General features: G+C 38.8%; 3 protein-coding genes across 6 annotated transcripts; 1 reads left to right on the forward strand and 2 right to left on the reverse strand.

Annotated features, from left to right (window-relative positions):
• Positions 1 to 4,225: 4,225 nt before the first annotated feature.
• On the reverse strand, positions 4,226 to 9,813 carry LOC111217733 (protein SCO1 homolog, mitochondrial). The gene is made up of 7 exons (XM_022739719.1): positions 9,802 to 9,813; positions 7,640 to 7,759; positions 6,176 to 6,266; positions 5,806 to 6,003; positions 5,620 to 5,712; positions 4,989 to 5,104; positions 4,226 to 4,877 (listed from the first exon to the last, which is right to left on the reverse strand). The coding sequence occupies exons 1-7, from the start codon at positions 9,811 to 9,813 to the stop codon at positions 4,743 to 4,745; spliced, it is 765 nt and encodes a 254-aa protein (XP_022595440.1). The 3' UTR covers positions 4,226 to 4,742.
• On the reverse strand, positions 9,588 to 12,049 carry tmem220 (transmembrane protein 220). 2 transcript variants are annotated; one of them, XM_022739644.1, is made up of 6 exons: positions 11,543 to 12,049; positions 11,411 to 11,440; positions 11,265 to 11,325; positions 10,815 to 10,938; positions 10,197 to 10,256; positions 9,588 to 10,069 (listed from the first exon to the last, which is right to left on the reverse strand). In XM_022739644.1, the coding sequence occupies exons 1-6, from the start codon at positions 11,648 to 11,650 to the stop codon at positions 9,937 to 9,939; spliced, it is 516 nt and encodes a 171-aa protein (XP_022595365.1). In that variant the 5' UTR covers positions 11,651 to 12,049; the 3' UTR covers positions 9,588 to 9,936. The 2 variants fall into 2 exon arrangements, with proteins under 2 accessions (XP_022595365.1, XP_022595366.1); XM_022739645.1 differs by having other exon boundaries at positions 11,598 to 11,694.
• A 1,369-nt stretch (positions 12,050 to 13,418) lies between these two features.
• LOC111217504 (dual specificity mitogen-activated protein kinase kinase 4-like) lies at positions 13,419 to 27,196 on the forward strand. Of its 3 annotated transcripts, XM_022739402.1 has the most exons (13): positions 13,419 to 13,832; positions 14,776 to 14,811; positions 15,871 to 15,903; positions 19,101 to 19,203; positions 19,319 to 19,493; positions 19,601 to 19,720; positions 19,864 to 19,983; positions 20,074 to 20,125; positions 20,215 to 20,342; positions 24,538 to 24,615; positions 25,646 to 25,794; positions 25,973 to 26,018; positions 26,381 to 27,196. In XM_022739402.1, the coding sequence occupies exons 1-13, from the start codon at positions 13,682 to 13,684 to the stop codon at positions 26,492 to 26,494; spliced, it is 1,305 nt and encodes a 434-aa protein (XP_022595123.1). In that variant the 5' UTR covers positions 13,419 to 13,681; the 3' UTR covers positions 26,495 to 27,196. The 3 variants fall into 3 exon arrangements, with proteins under 3 accessions (XP_022595123.1, XP_022595124.1, XP_022595125.1); XM_022739403.1 differs by lacking the exon at positions 15,871 to 15,903; XM_022739404.1 differs by lacking the exon at positions 15,871 to 15,903 and having other exon boundaries at positions 19,113 to 19,203.
• The last annotated feature ends 37 nt before the right edge of the window (positions 27,197 to 27,233 follow it).

Here is a 27,233-nt window from a genome sequence, read left to right on the forward strand (position 1 = left end):
ATTGTCATTCAAAAACAATGTGCATGTAATGTAACGAAATTCAGATTGCTTGAGTCCTGGTGCAATAGGATATTAAAAAAACACACACATTCAAACCACATTAGATATATATCTATGTCTACTTTTTTCTTTGTCACTCTGTCGTGTTACACTGCTTCATCTCTTGTTGTTGCAGAAAACGCCTCTTCGCCGTCCTTTTGTCAAGTACATACAGACATTTCAGTCTGCTACACTGAACCTCAAATCTTCACTTTTACGATTCGTTCTCCTCCCCAGAGCGGAGGAAATGATGTGCTGTTCCAGAGGGAAAAGAGCTGTATGATGTGGGCATTTTGTCTGGCAGTGCATCACAGACAGCCTAATTGGTGCTGATTTAATAGCCTCCTAATGTCACTTGAAGGTCTGGCAACAGCTGCGATTATAATTGGCTCTTGGTAGACAAGCAAGGCCCGGGCAGGCAGACCAGCATGGGGACTTACAGTACGATGACCCCTCTGTCACATCTCAACACAGCAGCAAATGTGCATGTGAAAGTTTGACTGCGAGGAGGCCACAGATTCAAGGGTCACAGGACAAGACAGAGAAGAAGCAGGGAGAAAATCCCCATCAGCTGGTTGTGTTGGGGAGAGACCCGGTGCCTCACCCCGGTGGAAAATAGATCTGACGACGGGTGCATCTGTACAGGATTAGGGGGTCAACGGGAGAGACAAGGACCTGCTTCGGAGTAAAGCTACTGCAAACCACATGTACAAAAAAGACAAGTGTTTTCTTTGATTCACAAAGGAGCAGCATTTCAAAAGCGAGATTTACATGTTACACTAGAGGCAGTTTGTCACTCATAGGCTGCTTTTCCGGACAGGGATTAAACCCAGCACTCAAAGCAGAAACAGCTTCTTCACTGATCTGTGTCATTTGTGAGCGTACACTGCAACAACCATGAAAGCACGCAGTAAACTGCATTTGGATTGACAGCACGACTGATCTGCCCAGAAGCGGGCTGATTGTGGGAGGTGTTGGCAGAGCCCGGAGCCGTCACACATCAATCACACTGTCAATCCAAATCCAGTTTGGTTCTTGCTTTCACTGATGCTGCAGTTTAGCTTCACAAATGAATATAAAATGGAGCTGGATGGTATTTTAATCACAGAGGTTAAACATATGCTGCATCTGTTGTGTGTGTTCAACGCCAACAGATTTAGTTGTTTAATTTGGAGGACTGTGCAGGGTTGGCGGATCACTTTAAGGTTCTCTGTGTTATGTTCATTTGTTCTGTTTCCATTGTTTTGTCTGTTTTTACTGCTCTGACACAAAAACATCACAGTTCTACGCTACACACTGGGATCAACAATTAGGCTCAACCGTAGGCCAGTTTTTTCAGCACTCGTCATTTGGGAGCCAAGGAAGAGAGGAAGTTAAAACTGCATTTGAATTCAGTACCACCACTACTATTTATTCATTAAAATAAATAATATGCATTTATGTTATTCATCTGTTAAGTTTCTTAGATTTGATTTAAGCATCATGCACTATTTAAATAGCCTGGCACTTGAACTGGGAACAATAAACCAAACCGTGAAATCCAAAGATCTCTCTGTAGATCTGCGATAAAGTTCTGCGGTGAGGCATGAATCAGGATAATGGTATAAAACCATTTTAAAGCTGTGAGTGTTCCCAGGAGCACAGTGGCTTCAACAACTGTGAAACGGAAGCAGCTTGGAACCACCAGGACTCTTCCTAGAGTTGGGCGTCCAGCCAGACAGGTCAGGGAAGTGACCAAGAACCCGAAGGTCACTCTGAAAGAGCTTCAGAAGTTCTCGGCAGACATGGAGAACCTGCTGGAGGGACGACCACCTCAGTTGGTGCAGCCAAATACAGAGAGGCCCGTGAGGAAAACCTGCTCCACAGTGCACGCAAGACTGAGACTGGGGCGATGGTTCATCTTCCAGCAGGACAATGACCTGAAGCAAACAGCCAAGACAATGCTGGAGTGGCTTTGGGACAAGTCCTTGAGTGGCCAGACTTAACTCCAACAGACCGTCTGTGAAGGGACCTGAAGATGGCAGCTCATAGACACCTCCCATTCAATATAATGGGAGTCTGACAGGATCTGCAAGGAAGAATGGGATAAACTGCCCAAATCCAGGTGTGCAAAGCTTACCCAAGGAAGACTGGAAGCGTTAACTGCTGCCAAAGGAGCTTCTTCAGTACTGAAGTACTGAATTAAGGGTCTAAATACTGATGTTTAGTAAAATTTGTAAAAAAAAAAAAAGTTATAAAAGCATGTTTTCCCTTTGTCATTATGGGTTATTTAGTGCTAATTGATGGACAAGAATGGGAATTTTATCAATTTAATTGAATTTAATTCAATTCAATTAAAGAACATAATAAAGTGTGTAAGAAGTGAAGGGGTCTCAATACTTTCTGAAGTCAGCGTATGCTTTGTTTGAGACAATTGTCCACAATTTTTGTCAATTTTTCAGTGAGCAGCTCTTTTTTTTTTTTTTACTTTGTCCATTACAGGTCAATGATTAATCTGCATCTTTGAACTTAATTAAGTCACTTTTCAAACTGCATACTCTCAATACCTGCTTAGAATTAGTTTAATGTCTGGATGTAGGACGCAGCACAGGGTGTTTTGTTGTCAAGCAGTATCTGAATTTAAAATGAGTGTCAGGCAGACAAATTGTAAGTTGAGTGTTAATTTTAATCATCACAGTGAGATTCACTAAAAAAAGAGTTAGGAATGCAAATGTGTTTGTGTTGTTTTGAGTGAAATGCTTGGAAAAGAACAGGATTACGGCTCAGCAGAGGCACTGAAGAGGTTTTTAAAATAACTTATCAATCCAGTAATCAATGTGGTCCATTCTGAGTGCTCCATGTGACGGCAGTCTGAGCTGGAAGGCCTCTCTCCTCCAGGAATAAGTGCGGTGTCTGGCTGCGGAGAGCCAAACAACTGCTGTGTTTGCTTTACTAATCCAATTTCTAAAGAAGGAACATGACAGGTGTGCAGCCACAGAAGATATTAATAAATCAGCACTGGCTGCTGGGAAGTTCAGGTTTGAATTAACGTTTTTGTAAACTTAAAAACTTAGCCCCTATTTATTGTCTATGAAATAGTAATATACAGAAACATTTGTCCAGAGGCAGGGATATTAAAGGAGACTATCAATGGAAGTCAACAGTATCTTTCAGCAAACAGTGAAGCTTTTAATGACATTATCAGTCTGTGGCTAACCTCAGTCTCAAAGCAATTATTCATTACAGTGATCTCAGTCTTAAAAGCTTTCTGACAACACTAATACACGAAAAGATCTGTGTTTTCTGATCATTAGTCAGTATCAGGTTTTAGAGAAGATTTTGTCATACCACTTGAAGATAATCAGATCTCCAATCAGTTCCTCATCCTGCTGCCTGTGGTTGAAATTGTCTTATGTATTTTGTTGACGATGGATCACAGACAAAATTCAAAATTGAAACAAATCGTCAGTGGGGAACCTAGAGTGGATAATGTCATCAACATCATTTGAGACAAAAAATAAAATATGATGCTACTGTCACTCTTCACTTTCAGCTTCATATATGAAATATTAAACACCCATAAACTTCCATTTTCCGGTTTTCTTGGCATCAAGTCTAGACTGTGGTGCAACAGTTTGAACAGCACCCTCCAGTGTTGGGGAGCTGTAGTTATTTTTCTTTGGTCACAAGCTGCTATCTCTCCAACGCTCAGAACTCAGTATCTGTTAAAATGTGTCTATGGAGGGCGACCTGATGGCTGAGGTGTTAGGGCACATACCATATGGGCGTATTAAGCCCTGGGCATGTCCCTGGTTAGAGTACCAGCCAGCCGGATCCTTTGCTGCATGTCTCTCCTGTACTTCCTGTCTGTCTCTACTTTCTTATCAAAATAAAGACATAAAAATGCCAAAAAAATGTATGTGGAAATAAAAATAAAAAAATCTGTGAAAATTGGTGCACTCTTTGCCATCATTTCTTTTACAGCGAATTCCATGCTAACTAATTTTGACTAAGCTACATATTCAATGGGACATTTTACAGTGTAAAAATAAACTTCAGTGCCCTCTGGTACAAATATGTAATGGTGACTCGATTTCTAAATAAGCTCAAATCTAGTTTGGCACTTGTCTCACTCAGTCAGTCTCACTAGATTCTTTCTTGATACGGTCAATGGGAGTTGCAACACACTTTAAAATCCTACAAGTTAGTCCTGATCAACATTTTCCTTTCTGTGTGTAGGCTTGATGAAAACAAATTTTAGTTTATACTTATATTGCCTGTCAAGCACAAATAAAACAAATCCAAAAAAATGTGTTGTATTTTGGTTTTTATCACAAAATCAAACCTTCATTTCACTTCCTATATCTGTTTTCAGGTGTTCTCTTCTTATTTACATCAGAAATCAGAGATACTGAGGAGCTGGAGCTCATGTATACAGTTTTTTTAAGCAGGAAGCACCTGCAGTCTTTTCCAAATTGGGTGAACGCAGCAGCAGTGTAGTGTGTTATGGATCATAATGAAGAACATTGTGACAGCACCAGGCTGCAGACCTGTTTTTCTTCTGCACACCACCCACTGAAAGTAATGTTACTGCAGACACATTAACTTTATATAATAGTGTATCCAAAATAAATAACATAGCAGTGAAGATTTAAGTCGACCAAGCTATGCAAAACACCTGAGGACAGTGTGTCAGACTGTTGGGGGCTTTAGCAGGCTGCAGCTCACTTCCCCTTCTTGTACTTCCTCATATGCGCTGCTATCGAGCTGGAGATCTCTGCGCTTCTTTTGTTCTGTCCAAAATACTCCATGAACTCTCCGTCTGGTCCAACGAGGTACATGATGATCGTGTGATCGACCTAAAGCCAACGAGAAGAGAATTCAGACACTACCCTCTTAAATCTATTGTCCTAGATTATCCTTCCATCCTTAAGATACGTAGCATTAGTAACGGCAGAGTTACTACTCACAATGTAGTCATTGTCTTCGTCCTTTGGTCCCTGACTGTAATAGACTCTGTACGATCTGGAAACCTGCTCAATGTCAGCTATTGTCCCTGTCAGGCCGATCAGCTTCGGGGAAAACTCTGAAATGTAAATCACATTATCTATTAGACTCACCATGGTAAAAAAAAACAAGTCAACTATTACAGAGGTGAAGTGTGGTTCAAAAGTCAAGTGGACATGATCTAAAAAAAAAAAAAAACCTTAATATCCAGAAACACACTTAATGAAACAGAATGAATGAGCTAAAAGGTAGAGTTTTGTTGAGGATAATCAGACACACAGTGTTTATATTTTTATTTATCCTGTTGAAGGTTGTCAGGTGATTTTGAAATTCGTAATAGGAGCGTTTAATGGACAGACTTGAGTATTTAGCTACAACAGCTGTGTAATAGTACCAGCTGAGGCATCTTTGTTTTAGTACATATAATAGTCTTGAGTATGCAAACACACAGGTGCACAGAAACAGGTTTTTGTTAGACTTCTGGGAAATTCCAGGATCTCAGTTGCCCTTATTCAACCAACAGGTCTCTCCACAACTGTAGTGTGAAAAAGGAAATCCAGTTACAAACACAGCCGGGTTATGTGGTTTTTGTACCTTTCACATACGCAGCCATGGCCTCTGGTGTGTCTCTGTCAGGATCGATGGTGATGAGGAGAGGCGTCAGGTTTGGAAGAGACTTTATGTTATCTGAGGGAAGCCGAACACGAACAGGACAGGATGTTTGGTGAATTAAATTTACTCTTGTGTGTCATAGCCTGTGATGAAAACTGTTTTTATTACCTATTTCATCCACTACTTCGATCATTTTCTCTAATTCATCCGGGCAGATGTCCGGGCAGTGAGTGAACCCGAAATAGATGAGGACCCACTGGCCCAGGAAGTCCTCACTCTTGGTGGGCTTGTTGTTGTGATCAGTGAGCGAGAACGGACCGCCCAGCGCCGGTTTACCTATTGATTTGTTCCTCTCTTTTTCAATCACTGCACAATTCAACAGATAAACAGAGTTAAATCAAGCATTATCTCATAATTCAACATAAAAAATAACTTGGTTCAGACATGACACAGTTGCTTTATTGCCTAAATTCACCAAATGAATTTCATATTAACTTTACCTTAATGCGTTCAGTATATTGCCCAGTAAAATACTCACTTTCTTCCTTTTCTTTTTTGAAATATTTCATTCCTCCCAGCAGAGTTCCTCCAATAGCAAACGTTATTGCTAAAGATTTCCATGTCACAGGCTTTACAGAGGAAACATCGAGAAAAACAAATTCACAGAGTAAAAATTACATTTCAAGACAACTACTTCTTGGGTTTATTTGAGCTAAAACCTAAATGTTTTTTTTCTGCCACACAGCCTGAAGCAAATGTTCATATAATCAGGAGTTCACAGATTTATGATTCGTAATGAGTTTAATGTGTTAGAATAAACTGTAAATATTCTTACTGTAGTCAAATAGAAACTGCTCAAGTAATAAGTAATTTATGAATGATGACTTTGTGCTGACAAATTAATTATTCATTATAATAGCTAATTATCCAGTGGGTCACCCAACATTAAATTAATTAATCATTTTTTAGTTTATAGGGTCTCACAGTATTTTGTACGTTATCTCAGAAGCCTTGATAACAGAAAAATTTATAGCTGATATCATTTGACCAAAACTTTTCCATTAACGTGTTAAAACAATGAACAACTTGTGTTTATAAAGAGTATAAAGATACTCTCCATTCTCTTAAGTGTTTATTAGGTCCCACCTTTAGGCTTGGGTGATATCCACAGTGTAATATCTCGGTACAGTCAAGCTCAAATATTGCAATATACAACGTTATTGTAATATTTGATATTATTGCATTTGTTTCAGTTGTTGTTTTTCTAATAAAACATAATTATAGTGTTGCATATCATGTTGTTTTATGTTCTATTTTATAATATACTGTATATAATTATATTATTGTTTCTTTATGTTTCAGGTATAAGTAATGCTGCCACTAAATACCAGTTAACAAAGCAGCTAAATGAGGATCAGACTCAGCAGCAGGGCAGACTGTGCAAAACTCCAAAAAACAAAAATGTTGGTTTATTCAAGATTATCAAGAAATTTGGTATTCGGTTTCTCACACTCAAAGACACCTTGACAAGCAGAGAGGGGAAGAAGAGGATCAGATCTATCATGCCATGAATAATGGCTGAGTGGCTCTAACTGATCGATTGATGACATAATTATTGCCAACAGAATGAAAGTAGTTGCTCTATAATTTCTGATGAAGTTTAGTGTTTGTAGTGTGTAGTTACAATAATCACTGTACGAGGCTTAAAATGCACAATCAAAATACATCTGACTAGTGAATTGGCACCAAATGCAGTTACTGTTTACTGCACCTGCAACAAAAATAAGTTACTACAACATGACAAATAATGCCTCTACTAATTGCAGCTTTTAAATTTGAGAATGCCTTAAAACTTTTCCAACCTTTGTATGGCCACATGAATACTCTCTATTTGACCATTCAAAATAAACTCCCTACTTGCCTGTTAATTATGATGAGATTTGACAAAAGACCTGTTCAAAACTGGGGATTTCTAACCTTTTTGTGAACTTTCGTCACTTACCCCAGACTTCTTCGGCTCACCCTGTGGTGAGGGTGGTGGAGGCAATGAGGAAAATGTTCTTGAGCAGTGCTGATTCAGCCATTGTGTTTTTCTGCAGGTGTACCACTGACTGGGATTCACCTGTTAATGAGTGCACAAAGAAAAAAGAGCTGTGGTCAGAGTTAATATGCAATATGAAGTCTCTATTCAATTCCGTTCATTCTATTCAAACATTTCAAGTGGTGCTGTTTCATGTGAAGACCGATGGGGTAACTGATGGGGTAACTGGAGATCTCTACTGAATTATTAAGCACTTTTTTAATGTGGACAGCTTCACACTGTCTGCTGGTATTTTAATAGGTTGTTAACTGTAAGAAATGTTACGTATAAAATTCTGACAGCTTTATATCATAAATATACATTATATTTATTTAAAGAAAAGCAAAACATGAAAATCAAGTTCAACTAAAACAGCGATAAGCTACAGAGAAAATTTCTGGAATGGATGGAATTTGTTGTGTTTATTATATTCAGACTACATTAAGAAAAGACCTGCCATGCAACGATGTTTTAATAACTTGTTAACTTTATAAAAACGTTTCCTCTAATATTTCATGCAACTGAAATCAGTGGTACATGATGGGTTGTATGTAGGCGAAACTGACAAGTGTTTATGAAAGGTTAAAGTCGTATTTAAGCTCAGAGGCGTGACAACAGCATTGACAGTGATGCGTACGCTAAATTATCACATTTCTTAATGGAGTTTGGTGTTACGGCTGATTCAGTCAGCTAGCTTTGACCTACCAGACAGCAGTGGACTCTCCGCGGCGACAGTGTGTTTTTCAGCCCAGTTTCTCTCCGTAAAACATTGTGTGTGAATCTGACGGAACATTTCTGTAAGACTTTAACATTGCTGTGAAACAACCTGTGATATAACACACTCTGGGCCATGTTTGGACCTTGACAGAACCGCTGCTGATACAAGGAAGCGGTTACTAGTTTACAAAACGTGAAACGTGAGTGGAGAGGCGGCATACTAACTGCTGTTCTCAGGTCAGCTCTCCAGATTCATGATAAGTCAAAATGGTCGATTCAAAAGTTAAAAGGCTGCTCTCAGATCAGTATCGAGGTAAACGTTATTAAACACAGGAAATTGCGTCATTACATCTTCTTCTACGATTGGGGAAGTCCCTCTGCTTTCTGCTGCCCCCTGAAGGCTGTAACATCCAGTTATAAAATATGTTTAAGTAACTGCTTTGATAAATAAATAAATAAATAAATAAATAAATAAATAAATAAATAAATAAATAAATAAATAGATGAATAAATATACAAAATGCACATATGTACATCACTATAGATAAAATTCATACATACTGTATTGATCCTTGATCCTTTGCGCAGCCTCTGTAGGCGCAAAATAACTGAATGAATATATAAATGAAGTTTATATTTTTCATTCCACAGGTAATTACTGACTTGATTCACATTTTGTAGTTTTTCATATATATTATATTTCCATGGCTTCTGTTTTTCACTCTCTGACTACACTAACACCAGCACGATATTAATTTAGCACTGCAAAACAAACCCACATTAATTATATGCACTCATGAGAGTGTAAAGGATCTGATCCCAGTTTAAACCCTGGCATGATAAATAAATGTATAGTCACCTATCGGTTGTATTCAAATGTAATGCTCAGCATTACAAAACACAGGCAAGACACAAATATACAAATGCATCAATTTCTAACCACAATCTGCTCCTAATCATTACAAAAGCAGCTATCTGTTAGCCCGTCATCAAGTATATTTTCTAATCTAGCTCTCAAATCAGTAAGACATCTTTTCTTTTCGTGCAGCCACCCTCTTGTGATTTCCAGCATCTCACAGTCATCTGTCTCCCTGTCTTAATACATGCTTGAATCTAATTTACCACTAATATGAATTTTGAATTAAAGGCCAACTTGATTTACTTTTTTATTATTACATTCAATATTATTTACACAGTGCACTTCATTTGAAAGAGTAAATGTAAAAATCAATAACATTGATTAACTCTCTAATCTCTATCAGTCAAAATTTACACATTGAAATTGAAAGTCAAAGACAAAGACAGTTTGTAGGTAAACATTAAATTAAAAAAATATTTTTTTGAAAAATAACACCATTTCAATTCACCTCGGCAGCCATATGTTTGCATATAATGATGCCACAAAAACTTTACTTAAGCAGCATATTGTCCAGGATTTTCAGTCATAACAATATCACAAAATTAATTTTTGATCAAGTAAAAAGTAGGAAAGAAGTCGATGTCTAAATAGCAGTTTTACAATGTGAAGGCCAGTTCAATCTCAGCTCCTTATTGATGTAGTAGTAAAGCCAGGCCACGAAGGGGAAGACTGTGATGGCAACAGCTGTAGAGACTCTGAGCATCCCGACCGGAGCCCTGACACAGAAGAGAAGAATGGCATCAATCTTTCAGACACAATGTGAAATAATTTTTAAGAATAAAAATAAAAAGTTTATGAGATTCAAGATCTGAAATAAATCCCTTGGTTACATCTTAACGTTACCTTCCAGAGTGGCGACACAGGAGAAGCCATACAACTGTCAGCATGAGACCAGAAAACTCTCTAAAGGGGAAAAAATATTTAACCAAAATAAATAAATAGATAAAAAATGTATCCTCAGTACAGTGAAGCCCGGAAAGCATTTACATGAAATTTCCATTTCCATTTACATACCAGGACTGAAGAGATTTACATATACATATTTTTTAAATTCCTCTCAAATTATAAACAACCTTTCAGGTATTAATTGAGTTTTAACTCTATACTTCTGAGTCATTTTAAAGTCAAGTGAATCTCTAAATTTCAGGGTAAATTTTTAATTCAATAAACAGTTAGTTTATTGGTTTGTGGTAAGTAGATTTGTTTACAATACTCTCAGTGCTCTCTCTTTATGAAAATTGGATTTGTATTTGTTTGTTTTATATAAGTGCACAGTATAAGATATAGAATGATGATTCAGACATGGTGATTCATACGAATCTGTATTTACAGTATTGCAAATGAAATTTTTGCTTTGGTGTAATTTATATGTGGTTTCCAACATAATCTATTATTTGTTACCACTGCCAGAAAAGGAATTCAGTCAAATGAAAACATCAGTTTCACAGTGAGGTGTAGTACCTGCCCTCCTCCTGCTGGAAGATCTGTGTGATCCGCTCTTTATAAAGTGTCCATCCCAACATGGCAATAACAGCACTAGATATCATCACATGGAGATCAGCAACACGCCTCCAGGGCAAAGTCTCTGCAATGAAAATGCAAAAACCCAAATGAAGACATCATGCACTGAATCCTGCTCTGCAGGTGAGCTTCTATGAGCTGTACATACACCATACAGCCACTTGATGGCGCTTTCAGCACTGGAAAACTGCACTAAAGCAGAGTTCAACTACTTGTGGTGAAATGTGGAAAACAGGAAAATGCCAACTGTCAGTGTCAGAGGAAAGGAAACTCTCAGAGAGCAGCTGCGTCCATGATCATTAAAGTGAGGTTTTTTTTCCCCAGTAGAAAAGCATCTAGTAAAGTGACAAACAAATAAACACAACTACAGATCCAAACTTGTCACTCTACCTGTCACATGTGGTTTCAAGCCAATAAAAGCACACAGGACTGCAGGGACCCCATACCCAACCTGCAACAGAAACGTGGTGTGAATAACAAATCACATATAAAATCCCCAAAGAGATAATAACCATGAGGCATGGCTGTAATCTTACCATCCACAACCCTGCGTCTGGATCATTGATCTAAGGCCAAGACACAGTTAAATGCTTGATTATTGATCACGAATTAAGGATAGAGGAGAAAAGGAGGGGACATGTCGTGTGTGTAAGGGGGGGGACTCTCACCTGAACATACGTGGCAAGAGCGAAGAATAAAGACATGAAAACGTTGCAGACTTGCCAAATGACAAAAAGCCATGTCCCGGTGCTCTGCGCTTTACTAACTTCGCCCATTGTTGCTTCCACGTCCCCGCCCGGGCGTGCGGGAAGTAAAGACGTAAGAAAGCAGACGCACCGACCACCCCCCCCCGAGTGCCGCTGGTCTACTAAAAGATAAAGGGTTTGTTTGATATTAACTACACCAATGCGAAGGTGCAGTTTCGATATACACTACGATTTACAAATGATTTAATGCCATTATCTCCCAAGTGAATCATACACCAGACCACAAGCCCCTTTTAGGTTTGATTTAAGACCACAGACCAACACTACAGAAGATTTATAAAGATTTTTTTTTAACATTTTGTGTTGCATAACTGTCAGCACGACACCCACGAATACAGTCCTTTAATTGCAATGTAGTTCTTTAAATGTTCTCTGACAGAGCTATGGCTTGAGCTTGTAAGAGGTAAAAAAAAGGTGTCAAAAATACCTCATATAGTCTATCTTCATTTACTATATCAGATTAAATCTTGGACTTTTTCGTCCCTGGCTGCCACGTACAACAAAACGAGCACACATTTGCCAAGACCGCAGTGACGTCAAGGCAGCAACAATGAAGAAATACTACTTCTGGTGTTTCTTTACAAAATAAAATCACTATTGTATGTCAATTTAATACATTTCAATTGGCAGGAAAAAAAATGCATTAAACTTTATCATGGCAGGAAACTGATTCACCAAAAAGAACAAGCACAATAGGAGACAATAAACATGACACCACACCCAAAATCTTAAACAATATAGCAAAGTATTGAGATATTTTACCGATGTTTGTTAGTTATATAAACTACACTTGGTACAAATTATCCCTTGTATCCTCTATGTGAAAAATCAGGGGGTTTATTCATTTATTTATAATATATTAAATTTTTTAAATACATTTTTCTCAAGGCTTGATTACAAATTTGCAGAGGGCCCCAGACCTCCAATGTCCCGAAGGCCTGAAGCTCATTGTTTGGCAATTAGTTTGCATTGATTTGATTAATTGCATATTGGTTATTAGGTACATGCGCCATAAAAGGACAATAGCAATATGAATAAATCCATTTTATGTAATATTCAACCTCTAGATTATGCCATGTTTTCTGGAGGTCCCCCATGTTTGTTGCGTTTAAAATTTCAGTTTCTATTTATTTACACTATAATTAAATTTCACGTACTAAAACTAGACTACCAACCAGGCAAAGTGAACAACTGCCCAGGGATCCCAAATGCCCCAGGTTTACTCCATAACAAATCGGTCTACATAATGTGATTATTAGCAAATTTGTTAGAGATTTGAAACCATACCAGGTCCTCCATGCTCCATGTTGTGACTCTATCTATGTGTCCCTGTGTCAAAATCTAGTGTTGAAACCTTAGTTTTTTTAGTTTATGTTGAGTTAATTTGTTTTAAGCAATTTTGTTAAAAATAAGTTAAAACAATTAGTCATCAATTAATTTTCTCTTACTCGACTAAAGTTTCTGGGTGCCTGGGGAAATAAGCTGCCATGTGTAGTGGGGCAATAGGGGTCTAACAACACATTTTTGTCCAGGAGCCCCTCAAGGTGTTAATCTGGTAATGTAAGTAGCTATCTTGTGTTATTTAGATAGGCTATGTGCCTAGATATCAATTCAACTTAATTTTGATTTAATCTTAATCTTTTAATTAATTTGCACTGAATTTAAGTGACATGTTCGTTTTATTTTGAATGTGACATCCGGTCTGGTCGTGGCTCATTGCATGTAGCAGCTGTGGGTGTTGACATGTCAGTGTCACTTGGTCAGCTGATTGCGGGTCGTAAAGCCCCTTGACTAGCCAGTTTAGTTAGCTTAGCCTAGCTGGATGTTTGTTTTTGTTAACGTTACCACACAGGTAGCTTTTAACCTAGCCTAGAAGTTTTAAAATTTCTAGATAATTGACGCATTTTGAAGTATTCTACAGCCGCCGGCAGCTCGTTTTGCGGTGTGAAGTTTCCGTTAGTGAGGCAGCAATTATCGTGGCTGGGAGAGAAGACGGGTGAAGTTGCTCTCCGTTCTCTGCATTGCAGCCCGGTGCTGCTGATGGAATTCAAACACACAACAATGGCGACTCCCAGTCCTAACAACTCAACAACACCTAGCAGCCACAACAGCAGCAACAACGCAGGCTCTGCAGCGCACCACCATCACCAGTCCCAGTCTCAGCACATTACCACCATGAGCAGCATGCAGGGTAAGTGAAGGGTGAAGGTGGAAATATCTGCTTGTAGCCGGGAGCTCACATTCTGCTGCAGTGAAGGTTAATGTTAGCAGGGCTAGCCGTGGGAGGCTGAGGCTACTCCCAGGACTGAAAAATACTCTCAAGGGAACGGACCAGTATTTTTCCCAAGAGGAACGTGCTTACGTTTAATTGCTTGAGTCCATCAATTGGAAAAATAATTATTCCCTTGTACCTTTCAAATTGTATTTTATGTTCTTGTTACCATTTTGATATTTTTCAGCCCCGTTACATTATGTTCTCCCTTGTCTGGGCAGATTCTCGCCAAACTCTGTTCCTAAAATGGGCAATTTTAAGTCACAGCTATTGCTACATATGTCATATAAACCAATGATTAAACTCTCGTTTTTTTTAAATCGTGCAAACAAAAAAACCACTATTCCGCATAGATTTAATCAGTGTGTCATCATGCATTTGAATTACAGCTCCCTTGATATTCATGACGTCTCTATTTTCCAACTTAGGCTTCATTCGTCCTCTACATTAATACAACGAATTTCACCTCTTTGGATTGAGAACTATGGTAGTGTAAAATATGCCGAATTTGTCCAAACACCTTCACAACTAAGACATTATCAGAAGTTATATTGCATTGGGTGTATATGTTTGGCAATATGCAAATCCAAATTAAATTGCTGAATTTGACTTTAAAGCTTGATGGGTTTCCATACAGTCTTTAAAACTCTGTTATTAAGTAGTGAGTGTTTGTAGTGATGCAGCTTGGTCCTGCTTGTATGGAGTAGGCCCAGTGAAACCTGAGGCTGTTCTGTCCTTTTAAGGCTCTTGTCAACAGAAACAATTAAACCAGTCTTCTCTTTATTCATACAACCACCACTAAACCAAATGCTCATTATAATGATGTATCTTTGTACAAACAATGTCTCATTTTAACTTTCAGAGTCCAACACCTGCTGGAGATGTCAGAGTGAAACAGGTAGCTACACACTTCATTTGACTTAGTAGAGTAGGATAAGCAAGTTAATCAAAATCCAATTATTAAAAGTTTTTAGGTGAAGAACCAAGCACAAACATGAGTGTTAACACATTTTAGTGGTCTTGGTCAATCCCTCATATCTGCCATAAACAGATTTTCATACCAGACCAAGTTTAACCCGCCACTATCTAATGATGTTTGTACTAGATTGTACAGTTGATTAGATTTTTTATTATTATTATTATTTTAATCTTTCATTGATTCTATGGATTTATATCTGATTTGCATGTTAATTTTGCATTCCTAGTACCACTCTATATAAAGAAGAAGATGCTACCTTAATCAAGTCTAACAGTAGTAATGATTCAGGCATAAACACTTTGACTTAATTGATTATATAATCATAACGTATCAGATATCTGGCATTTATCCCTGTTATGTAATCCTGTTTTCATTCACCTTTGCCTGACCATTTTTCACTTTTTTACCTTAATGCTGCTAACTAATGATTCCTAACTCCTGACATGGTGCTGAATAATGGTGAGCTGTCCCAAGAAAAAAAGATGTTTATGAAACTGTAATATGTTTCCCTTTGCAAAACCATTTCATGATGGTAATCCATACTCACTTTCAGATCCTTTTTTGTTGTATCTACAGGTCATTTTGCCCCTTTCATTTGCTGTTCCACTGACTGACACATGACATAATTCACCATACTGAAGTGCTTGTAGCTGTTTCATAAAATGCGTGTGCATGCTAATGCATTACCCTCCAGATAATGCATTTAACCTGCAATAGAACTCAGCACAGCAAGGCCAATTTCTGTGATTATTTGTCAACCCTAAAACTGCAGGATTCCTGTTAGTCCTGGGTTTGCTGAATGAAATGGACACTTTTTTTAATTCCAGGAAGAGGTTATTATAGAATCCTTTAAGCAAGGGATGCCACATTAAATCTTGGAGGTCTACTAATACAGCAGTCTCTTGAGAAAGACATAACAAGCTGGCAAATTTGAAGGGTGAACTATGAAGAAAATAAAAGCTGTCTTCTCACCTCTAGGGTTTCAGATAAACCTGTCTGGAGCTCCCCCAAGTAAGCCAACCCTCTTTTGCTTCAGCACCAACAGTTCTCATTCCTTTGTTTCCGCCTGACAGTCTGGTATGGGGGAGTCTGTCCTGCTGTTCTCAACTAATCCAAGTCAAGACTTCTGACGGGTTCAAGTAGGCTTGTGCCGGTAGCTCAGATAATAGAGAATGAGAAAGCTGCAGCTTGTCAGAAACTCAGTTTGATAAGTCACAACCTTTTTCACACAAGATACAGACTTTACAAATCTGTGCTGCATAAAAAGGCAGTCATTTCTAGTCAAAAACACTTACAGGTAATGTATTTCTCATCGGCACAAGCCTAAAATTCAGAGCTTCCATTGATATTTTGGCACAAACTGATTTTAACTCCTCAGTGTGATGGAAGAGCTCTCCCAGATAAAGAAAGACCCTGTTTCCCTCATTAAATACTGTAATGGAAGCTCTACTTCACTGGTTTACAGTGTGTCACTAACAAGCAAAAGTAGTGCCTGTAGTGTTGTCACATCACTGTTTTTTTTCCCCGACTGGTTTGTCTTTTTTTTTTTTTTTTTTTTTTTTTTTTTTTTTTTGGCATGGGTGCACCTCAGCATAGCACTTGCTTGTCGAGACAAGGTACACACACTCAAAAGATGTCATTTCAAGCGATGCTGCTTACTGGAATTCAAACACACATTCTTGTGGTATTTTTGGGTGGAGCAAGCTGGGAACACAGTCCTATGATTCAAGGTGAAATCAAAGCAGTTGGCCTTGAGAAGCATGTGCGAGATATATATATATATATATTTTCTTCTTAGCCTGTTTTTTTTTTTTTTTTTTTTTTTTTTTTGTTTTGTTTTGTTGTTGACCTGTGTTGGGTTTGTGTCTGCATTGTGAATGTAGGTGTGTGGGATTTTAGCAGCATGCTTGCCTTTCTGTTTCTGCATCAAATAAAAGATTCAAATGTAGGTAGCGCTGCTGGGTGTTGATAGCCTCCTCAGATAAATAAATGAATGTGTGAGGCAGCCGCTGAACAGGTGACACCAGTGTAAGTTAGGGTTGGGCGATGTGATGATATATTCAGTGAGATGAAATGAATTTGACAGAGACTTTCCATGTAATTTACACTCAGCTGCAGGGTATTACGTTCCCCTAGCACAAGCTAATGCAGTCTACTACAACACCTGCATCAAATCCTGCCTTCATGAAGCTTATAATGTTTAATTTTGTCCATTGCATTACCATTAATGCGAGTCGGTTTAATAAACACCTCTCTGGTCTAATGTGATCAAGATATATCCTGATATTTAAGTATTACAACATGAAAAGCACTAAAATATAAGATATGAATTGTAGTTACGTTGACAGGTGTTTCTGTTATTTTGCCTACCCTAGCCAACTAGCAAACAAATAAGCTACATCCACTGAAATGATCTTATAGTTGAAAACTTGAAGGAAGGATTTCTTACAGTACTGTTGTATTAGATGCATTAGTTTAAGCTAAGTGGACCTCATTACAAACTAGAAACTGAACACATCTTCCTTTTTACAAGTATGATGTAGTACAAAAAATGTACTACATCATGATGTATACCAGTATTGCACTATAACACACTATATACTATATATATACTATGCTATACACTACACTATAAAAATATATTATGACAGAGCATCACCCACTGTTATTAAAGGGACAATCCAGTTGTCATCTAAGTGTAGGAGAAGAAACTCAGTGGCCACCTTATTAGATATACCTGTGATGGTATATGTGATCTAATGCAATCCAGTGCACCAGCTCAGCCATGAATTCAACCTTTACAAAGACGATAATGTTCAGTTTTGATTGACACTGTCAGACGTGTTAAATTGTTTTATATGTTTGTTGTTGAAGTTGTAGTTTTCTGTGGTGGTGTTGAACTGGGCTGCTTTACCACCCACCCCTTCTACAGACATGACGGGGAGAATATTAGAAACAGCTTTGATTATAACGCAGTCCAGTACAACACCACCTCCAACTACCTACGACCTCAGTCATAAACATAAACACAACAAGGTAAAGTAATACTTTACATGTAATAAAGGCAGAATGTATGTTGGAGCTGTTGTACTGTATTGCATCAGATTGTACAGATGTACCTAATAAAGTAGTCAAGGAGTGTATAAGTTTTGTAATTGGATTATAGTCATAATGAACGCAGAATTATAACATATGATATACTCATCTACATGACTGCAAATGCTATTGCTTTGCAAACAAAGCTTCAATTAAAGGCTGAACAGCACCTGTTAATTCTTGAAATTACAGGTGACATAAAGAATGAGGAAGATGTATGGATAAGACTAGCATGAGGTTTTCTTACTGTCAACACCTCCCATGAAAAGTACTTTATGACTTCCCCGCCTTGTCTGTGGTTTTCAGCTATGAGACAGTTTTTTTGCTTCTGAAGATGGAAATCATTTAAAACTGCTCACACACATATGTATATATATCATAGATAGTTTTCAGTTTTTAAAAGAAGGCTCAGTAATTTCCTAAAAAAGCTGGGCACTGTAGTTTTCATCAAACATTACTCAAACAGGAGGAACCACTGCATTTGTTAGAGACTACTTTCACCGGCGGATTAATCCTCATTTGGTGCTTTAGTGAGTATTTGGTGCATCAGGATGGTGTGTGTGGGATTGAGTCAAAATAAACTACAGTGTGTGGGACACCCAGTGAAACAGTGATGTGTAATGTAATAGTTTTTGGAAACATTGAAGCTCTATGGCTCAGAGAAATAACATTCATCAGGCTTTGGATCACACACAACACTTGTAAGTAGGAGCCAATCATTGTTGGTTTGGGTCTTTTCATGGGATTTGTTGACAGTAAGAACAAATAAATACCACCAGAGATATCAGAGGCTCATAGGTGAGTATGTCTTTGGAAATATGACAGCATAGTTTGACTATATTCTGTAAAATCTCCATATATGGTGATGCAGAAGTTGTCCTCTTGTTCTGTGGAAAGCATGAGATCCATAGATTTGAGTGAATCTCCTCATTCTTCCCATTATCTCAGTTTATGGTTTGTGTTGTTTTCACTCACTCTCACTGATCATTCTGACCTTTCATGTGGGATGAGTTTGTTTTTTTTGTTGTTTTTTTTTTTTTTTTTTGCTCAATCCTCAGCATTTGCTGTTTCATTTCAAATCTGATCTCGTTACTGTTTCTTTCCCTGGTCAGGTAAACGCAAAGCCCTGAAGCTGAACTTTGCCAACCCTCCAATCAAACCCACAACTAGGTTCACACTGAACACGGCGGGGCCACCCTTTCAAAACCCGCACATGTGAGTGAACCCCAGAGATCGTGCCACAAAGAAATCCAGCAGTACATTTCTTTTTATCCTGCATTTTCTCTTTTCTTTTGCACACACTGTAAATTTATGGATGTATTTTTTTTAGAGAGAGGCTGAGGACACACAGCATCGAGTCGTCAGGAAAGCTGAAGATTTCCCCAGAGCAGCACTGGGACTTCACGGCCGAGGATCTCAAAGATCTGGGCGAGATCGGCCGAGGGGCCTACGGCTCCGTCAACAAGATGGTGCACAAGCCGAGTAACCAGATCATGGCCGTCAAGGTGATCATTTACCTCTCTAACTCCCACATATCCAGGTATCTGCACTCTGACTGTTTTACAGCGTGGTCATGTCTTCATTTACACTTTTTGTTACGTTTCTGTCACAGAGAATCCGGTCAACGGTTGACGAGAAGGAGCAGAAGCAGCTGCTGATGGACTTGGACGTGGTCATGAGAAGTAGTGATTGTCCTTACATCGTGCAGTTTTATGGTGCTCTGTTCAGAGAGGTGAGATTGTTTCATATCTGAAACATTTGTTATTTTTTTGATATATTTAATTCTTTTTACTGTTTCTCCGGTTTAAAAACCTTAATGTTTTATTTTGAAATCTACTACTTCTATAGGAAATGACTTTGTTTCTTTTGTTTCAGGGCGACTGTTGGATTTGTATGGAACTTATGGCTACCTCCTTAGACAAATTTTACAAATTTGTATATTGCTCATTAGACGATGTGATTCCAGAAGAAATATTAGGAAAAATAACATTAGCTGTAAGTTTCTCTGATTATTTTCCTCTTTTTAAAAACAAAGAAGCCTTATTATCAACTGCCGCTACTAAAGAGTTGTTTGGTATTTTGCAGACTGTGAAAGCACTTAACCACTTAAAAGAAAACTTGAAAATAATACACAGAGGTAAGACAACACCAGGCACCTTTCCTGTCTTATTATTTTTCCAGCTTCAGGCTCCTTTTCATTAACTGTGTCTTTTCTTTCACCGTCAGACATTAAGCCGTCGAACATCCTCCTGGACAGGAACGGCAACATAAAGCTGTGTGACTTTGGCATCAGTGGTCAGCTGGTGGACTCCATCGCCAAAACCAGAGATGCAGGGTGCAGACCGTACATGGCAGTGAGTAACACAGAGTCCGGTGTGATTGAGTTCTGCTGTTTATGGAACATCGTAGAGGTCTTATCAACAGAGTGCAAACGCATGGGTCTCCGAAATAAAAGACTATTAAATGTTCCCTTCTGCTCATCATCCTGACATCCTGACTACTTGTCATGACTACTAAGTCATAGATTACAAATGCAAACTGTTGTGTCCCAGAATTCAGTAAAACAACTGATATGAATCAGGGCAGGTGTCTGACTCGTCTGCTGACACAAGGCAGCAGGTACATCTTAGTGCTGATGAAATGATTCATGATGAATAAGTGCAGCTGGTATTGGTGGAGCTGAGAACTGCGAAACTAAACAAAACAAAATGACCTCATTGTGACTGAGACCTGTTAAAAAAAAAAAAAAAAAAAAAAAAAGGTCATCGAGTCATGTATGACCTTAAACCTGGTTGTGACGCACTGATAGGAATCACTTTTGGGTGCAGGAGTCTTGAAATGTGAGCTGTGGTGAGGTTTTGATGTCTGAGACAGACCATGAGTCTTAAAAGTCAGACACCTCAGTACTACATCAACGCCCTCCAGATACTGGACTGTGTTTTCTGGTGCTTTTAGTGTTGCGTTGTACTGGAAAAGGATACTCTACTAGTAACAGTGACAATATGAAAATTTCACTGAGCAGAAGTGAAAGACTGGATTTCAGTCATGTTTATTACTATGTATCATTGCAGTTTATACCTCTGTGCAGAATCAACGCCGTAGGTCGCACATCCTGCACCGTACCCTGATGTGCACCTCCCTAGAAATGTAACTACATGTCGCGGTGATGCATACTCTCAGCAACTATGATTGGTCAGCTTTGTAGCATCGCATTTCCTCCTAGCATGTCTCTCAGCAGCCGGACAAGCACTACAAACTCCCCCTCCTTCTGCCTCAATCAGATCAATGGTCATACACACCATCTCCTCCAATGCCTCTCTGTTTTGCTTTGCAGTAATTTCAATCAAATTAACCGCTGTTCAACACTAATTAGTTCCAGCACCAGCTCCAACATGATCACTCAGTTTCAGTCGCCATTGTTTGAAGAACACTCACCAAAACGATGAAGACGCAACCTACCTGATGAATTATCATTTAATTCTCAAAGCTCCCAGTATGTAAAATAACTGTTTTCACAGGCTGAATAGTGCTCTGCATGACAAATAAAAGAGTTCCCTGTGGTGGAAATCTGAAATAAGAATCAAGACTCGGTCACCCCTGAAATGAGAACAAACCAGTCTCTCATACTGACGCAAACATAGATATGGGAGTATCGGCCCCTAGCTGGCAGCTGGTGGTGTCAGGATTCACAAGCAGGTAGCTGTAACTTCTCAGGAGTCAAACCCCAATTAAAAGGGAAGATATGCAGAAATACAGTCCAGCTCTAACTGGAACAGTCAGTTCAGTATTAACTACAAAGGGGTTACATGAGGGTGCTCATATGATGGATTAAGACAAGTTACAAATACAACTATACTAAAAATTTCCACTACATTCCCTTTTTGATAAAAAAAAATCTGTTATCAATAAATTAATTGATTTATCAGAATTTCCTGGAGCCCACGTTGATGTCTTCAGATAGTTTTTTTGTCTCACCAACAGTCTAAAAATCCAAAGATAATTATGATAGAAAATTGTGAAAAGCAGCAAATCCTCACATTTTAGAAGCTGCATGTTAAAACATTTCTTCTCAATAAAATACTTAAATGATCAATTAGTTATCAGGAAATTATGAGACCATGTTTTTAGTGCACAGCCCGTGTGTGAATGTGTGTGTGTGTGCGCGCGTGCGTGCGTGTGTGTGCGTGCTTTGTTGTGCATGCACCAAATCTTTGGCGGTGCAAAGAGGTGATCTCACTGTGTCGTCGCCACTCTGAGGTTATTTTCTGTCTTTGGGGTTACATCAGCAAGTGTGTGGGTGCCCCCCCCCCCAGCCGCCCCAGTCACTCCACAGCAGTTTCCATTCTAAATTTGGTGAGGCACTATCAGGACCCCTAGCAGCACATCCTCACCACCACCACAACACACGCAGTGCCCGCCCTCTGGAGGGCCGAGGCGGTCCGCTTCATTCATGACTCGGTCTGAGCGAAGCCGCCCAGGATCTTCCCGCGGCTGTGAACTCAGGGTTCAGGAATCTTAGCTCCAGTTTCTGGTTTCCAGCTGGCACGCTCGCCAGGTGTTTGATCACCGCACTGCTGGTGACTGCAGGCTTAATGACGTAAAAAAACTGACCTCAGTACAGCTGGAGGGCCTGACTTGCTGTGTTTGTATGTGGATTTTATGGAACCAGTAGCTCTTATTCACAACTCTTTGCGGTCGCGGTTATGATTATGTGGTTTTCTTTTTTGTTCTACTGTACATGATGATAAGTCTAGCACGTCTGTGGCTGCTGTTTATGTCAAGAAGTAGAGACAGTTTTTTTACATGAGGCTGCACACATTTCCCTTTTTAATTTCTTCTTTCAACGCCCTGTGCACAGGTCTCTTTACCTCACACCCAACCTCTGTACGATAACACTGACAACATTTGTGTCCCGAGAAGAAAACTGTAGCTTTTAATTTTTTATATTTTATTTATTATTCTGCATGAAACAAGACTCCGTTCTTTTCTGCTTAGACTCTGCTGCCTTACAGTTCTCATTGCAGAAATGCTGCAGCATGCTTCACCAGGCTTTATTTTCCTAAAGTAATTCCAGTCATACAAAATAATAATGTCTATAGAGTGTGTATGTGTTTTTGATGAATTATTTAGTCTATAAAATGTCAGTTACAATACAATAAAAAAAACCTGGAAGTATTCCGTTTATAACCAGAGATAAGAGAGGAGAAGGTGGACCTTATAACCTTGTAACATCGTTGTCTAATCGCTTCCCCACTAATGCTGTTTATATTTGAGATAATTTATATGCTGTGACTGCAGAGACTAAACACTGCCAGTGTTGGCAGATGTGAGCAGGCTCTCTCTGCAGTAGTCAGCTGCTCTTCTATAAAACCCAACAGTGCTGCAGCACAGACTGTCCCACTCTGCTGGGGTGACGTCAGCATCTAATTCAGGCCTGTAAATGGGCCAGCGAGGTGCTCCCCTTCCTCTCAGCACAGCAGCAGGAGAGGCAGGAGATTTCTGCAGCCCTCTGCTGCACACCTCATTACCACGTCTACCACTGTGAATTGTGATGAACGGAAGAGGAGGTTGTAAATGGCAGTAGAAGAGTCTTGTAAGGCAGGCAGGCAGGCAGGCAGGGCCACTCTGCAGTCCTGACAGACAGCAATGAGGGAACGTGCTGTCTTCGTATGTGAGCTCCAGAGCTGATGGCATCTTGTGGTGCAGGTGAAAACATGCCCAGAGGTGATGAGCTGGCTCGGTATTCTCAGGGGGAGAACTTGTCTAGCAGTGGATTTTTATTTGGCCCAGTTTCGGCCTGAACACCTGTTTCTCTCTGATGATCTAATCTGGAGCTCAGAGTGAAGAAAGGAATAAAAAATATATTTTAGGTTCCTTCACAGGCTTGGAAATTGAAATTTTGACACCATAAAACTCCAGTTAAAATTCATGATCAGTTGTTCACATGTATGGGTTCCCTAAGCTGCAAAAGATTTGAAGCTTAGAGGCTTTAAACTCAACAAGCACAGTGACATCTGGTGGTCTGAAAAACTTGCAGCCTCCAACTGATCTGATAGTTTCAATCTCATGTGTCCAATAAAAGATATGATAATCTTGTTAAGGCGAGCTGCATAAAACGCACAGATGATTGTTCAATGTACGACAGTAAAATAATAAGCAAATGTGTTAATCCACCGTTCTCTGTCATTAGAGCTGCTACACTGTCAAAGCTGACTTCAGGCCTCACATGGTATTTTTTCATTTGACACAACGGGAGTGAAACACGTCTCTGCGCTTCAGTATCTTCTGCTGAGTTTCATCAAAGCATCATCTGACAACCGAGTTACTTCAGTGATAATGCACATGTTGAGATGCTGCCTTGAGTCAAAACATTTGTTTGATTTTGAGTATCTTTTGTTGGTGTTCATGTTGGCGGTCTCTGCTCTTATCGTATCACCAAAAGTCCTGGTTTGTTTGGATACCAAAAGCTTTTGTAATATTTTTTCAATTTGGCTGTTTATTGTTGTTTCTGGGCCCAAATTTTAATCTGATTTCCTGTCTAATTTTCAGCCAGAGAGAATAGACCCCAGCGCATCCAGGCAAGGCTACGATGTCCGCTCAGATGTTTGGAGTTTGGGAATCACACTGGTGAGTCTTAATGCCGTCTTGACTCTGTTCGAGAGGACAAAAAACAGGTTTTCAGTGAATGTAGGGAAATTATTCCATTCTCTATATAAATTGTAGTCCTAACTGTTCAGGTACCAGGTGGTAAACCACAGTGTAGTTAGTAGATGACAGTGTAAACCATTGCCTCATTCAATAAATATATGACAATTACTTTGTGGAATAGAACATCTGCTCTTTTTTCCCAGAAGCTTTACAGTTTATTAAATAAAATTGTGTTGATTTTTTTTATGATGTTAGTCGAGGCAGTCTTTATTTCAGGTGAGGTAACAAGCCTCTACTATGAAAACACTGCAGGAAAACTCTGTATATTAATTTCCTCTGGGTTTTCTAGTGTAATTTTACACCGGATTATGTAGTTTTACATCATTACTCTGGGAAATCATCAGGAAGAACACGCACATCCATAATTTTTCGCAGGTGCTGGGTAAGAATAAGTTAGAAAATACCTGCACATCAACATCTTGTTCTCGGTTCTTCTTTAATTCTGCGTGGACTTGAAAACATTTCAACCACAAATGCTTTTCCTCAAGGTGAAGGTGTGGACAACTATGATCACACATCACGCCTCATTTGCAGATTAATTAAATTGGTTTAAAGTTAGCCTAGCCCTAACACTAAATTAAAACACGTTGCACCACACAAACTAGTTCTTGGTGTAACTGTTGTGCAACATTAGCTTGCTTATTTAGAGTGAAGAATAAGAGATAAAATGGAATAAATCTTGTTTAATAATGATGTAAATCAAAATAACACAACATGCCTTAAACTAAAGTAACATCTGACCAAATTGGGACATGTAAAGAGTGCAAACTCTGAAACACACTAACCTCTCCATGTATGCACATATAAATGAAACAAAGTTTACCTTTTAAAGTCCACTTAGAATGGTCCCCTGCCCCCCACCCTGAAATGATGATGATTTTAAATATTTGTATTTGTAAATATTAAATGTTCAAATTTCTTCATTTTGTGCTTTTATAATGTATTTCAGTATGAGCTGGCCACAGGACGGTTTCCCTACCCAAAGTGGAACAGTGTGTTTGACCAGTTGACCCAGGTGGTGAGAGGAGACCCTCCACAGCTCAGCAACTCGGAGGAGAGGCGCTTCTCCCCCAAGTTCATCGCCTTTGTCAACGTGTGGTAAGGGAAGATTTCTATTGTCAGGAGATTGGTTCTACTGGAGGGTTTCTCTGGTGTCATTGAGTACAACCTCCAGCTGCTGCTTGCTTTGGTTCTGTCTCCCCCTGGTGGACACTTGCCTGAAATGCATACTGCAATGTTTTAATACTTTTTTTCCTCTTTTTTTCTTTTCCTCAAGCCTTACAAAGGATGAGTCGAAGAGGCCAAAGTACAAAGAGCTACTGGTGAGTTTGTGTTTAGTCGTCATGAAGGCTGCAGCCTATGGAGGCCCATTTCTGCCAGTAAAAGAAAAAAATTAAATAAGATAATGATCATGTTAAATCAAAATTATGAGAAAACCTAGAAATTATGAGAAAAAAAGTCAAAATTATGAGATAAAAAGATGGAATTATGAGATAAGAAGTCATAATCATGAGAAAAAAGTCAAAATTACAAAAGGAAAGCTTTAAAATGTAATAAACTGACTCAAAATCAGTCTTAAGCCTCTATTTTCTGACTTTTCGAGAGCATCCTTTCTGCTTTAGAGCTCAGAATTATTTTGTAGGAGTTTGTATTAATAAATAATCATTTGTTTTTCCCTTTGCAGAAAGACCCGTTCATTCAGATGTACGAGGAGCGCTCGGTCGACGTAGCCGGTTACGTCTGCAGGCTCCTGGATCAGATGCCAGCATCCCCCAGCTCCCCTATGTATATGGACTGAAAGCAGCACAAAAACAAAAATACACCAATAAATATACACCAGTCTGCATCAACAAAGACAGTGAAAAAAAAAAGACAACAAAGTAAAGAAAACAAATCCTCATGTAAATTTGCTTGGTCCCCTTATTGCAGTGTTAAAAGAGAATTGTAAAGCTTAAAAAAAAACAAAAAAAAACAAAAAACAAAAAACAAAACACCATTTGCAATAAAATTGGTGTTCATTTCAGTCATGTCTGTATAATATATAAACGTTAACACACTTCTGTTTCTCTCTTGTTCACAAACACACACTGACGCACAGTCACGTAAGTATAATAGCAGCTGAAATCAATCAATCATGGTCTTGACTCATCTTGATGAGGACTCATCTCAGTGATTAGTAGTGATTTAAAAAAAAGAAAAGAAAAAAAAAAGTAAATAACCTGGAACTTGTATTTATAGAACCAAAATCATGTGGAGTATCTGATTGGAGATTCTTCAACATACTGGAATCATGCTCTTTGTGAATTGTCCCACCTCTTCCATGTACGTGAATGAAAGCATTGTGTTTGGTATGTTAATGGAACTTTGCTTCTCTGGGTATAAAGCAGTTTAAAAAGGTTAAAGTGTTGGTGGTCAGAATCATGTTATACCTGCAGTCCAGTTAGTGCTCACTGTGCAATGGACTATATGCTGATATATGAATAAAGAGAGAGAAAGAGAAGGGAAAAGTGTGTTGTCTTTTTTTGCCTCTTTGCTGG

This window comes from Seriola dumerili, unplaced genomic scaffold, assembly GCF_002260705.1.
Source record: "Seriola dumerili isolate Sdu_G_001 unplaced genomic scaffold, Sdu_1.0 BDQW01000044.1, whole genome shotgun sequence".
Lineage (NCBI taxonomy): Eukaryota > Metazoa > Chordata > Actinopteri > Carangiformes > Carangidae > Seriola > Seriola dumerili.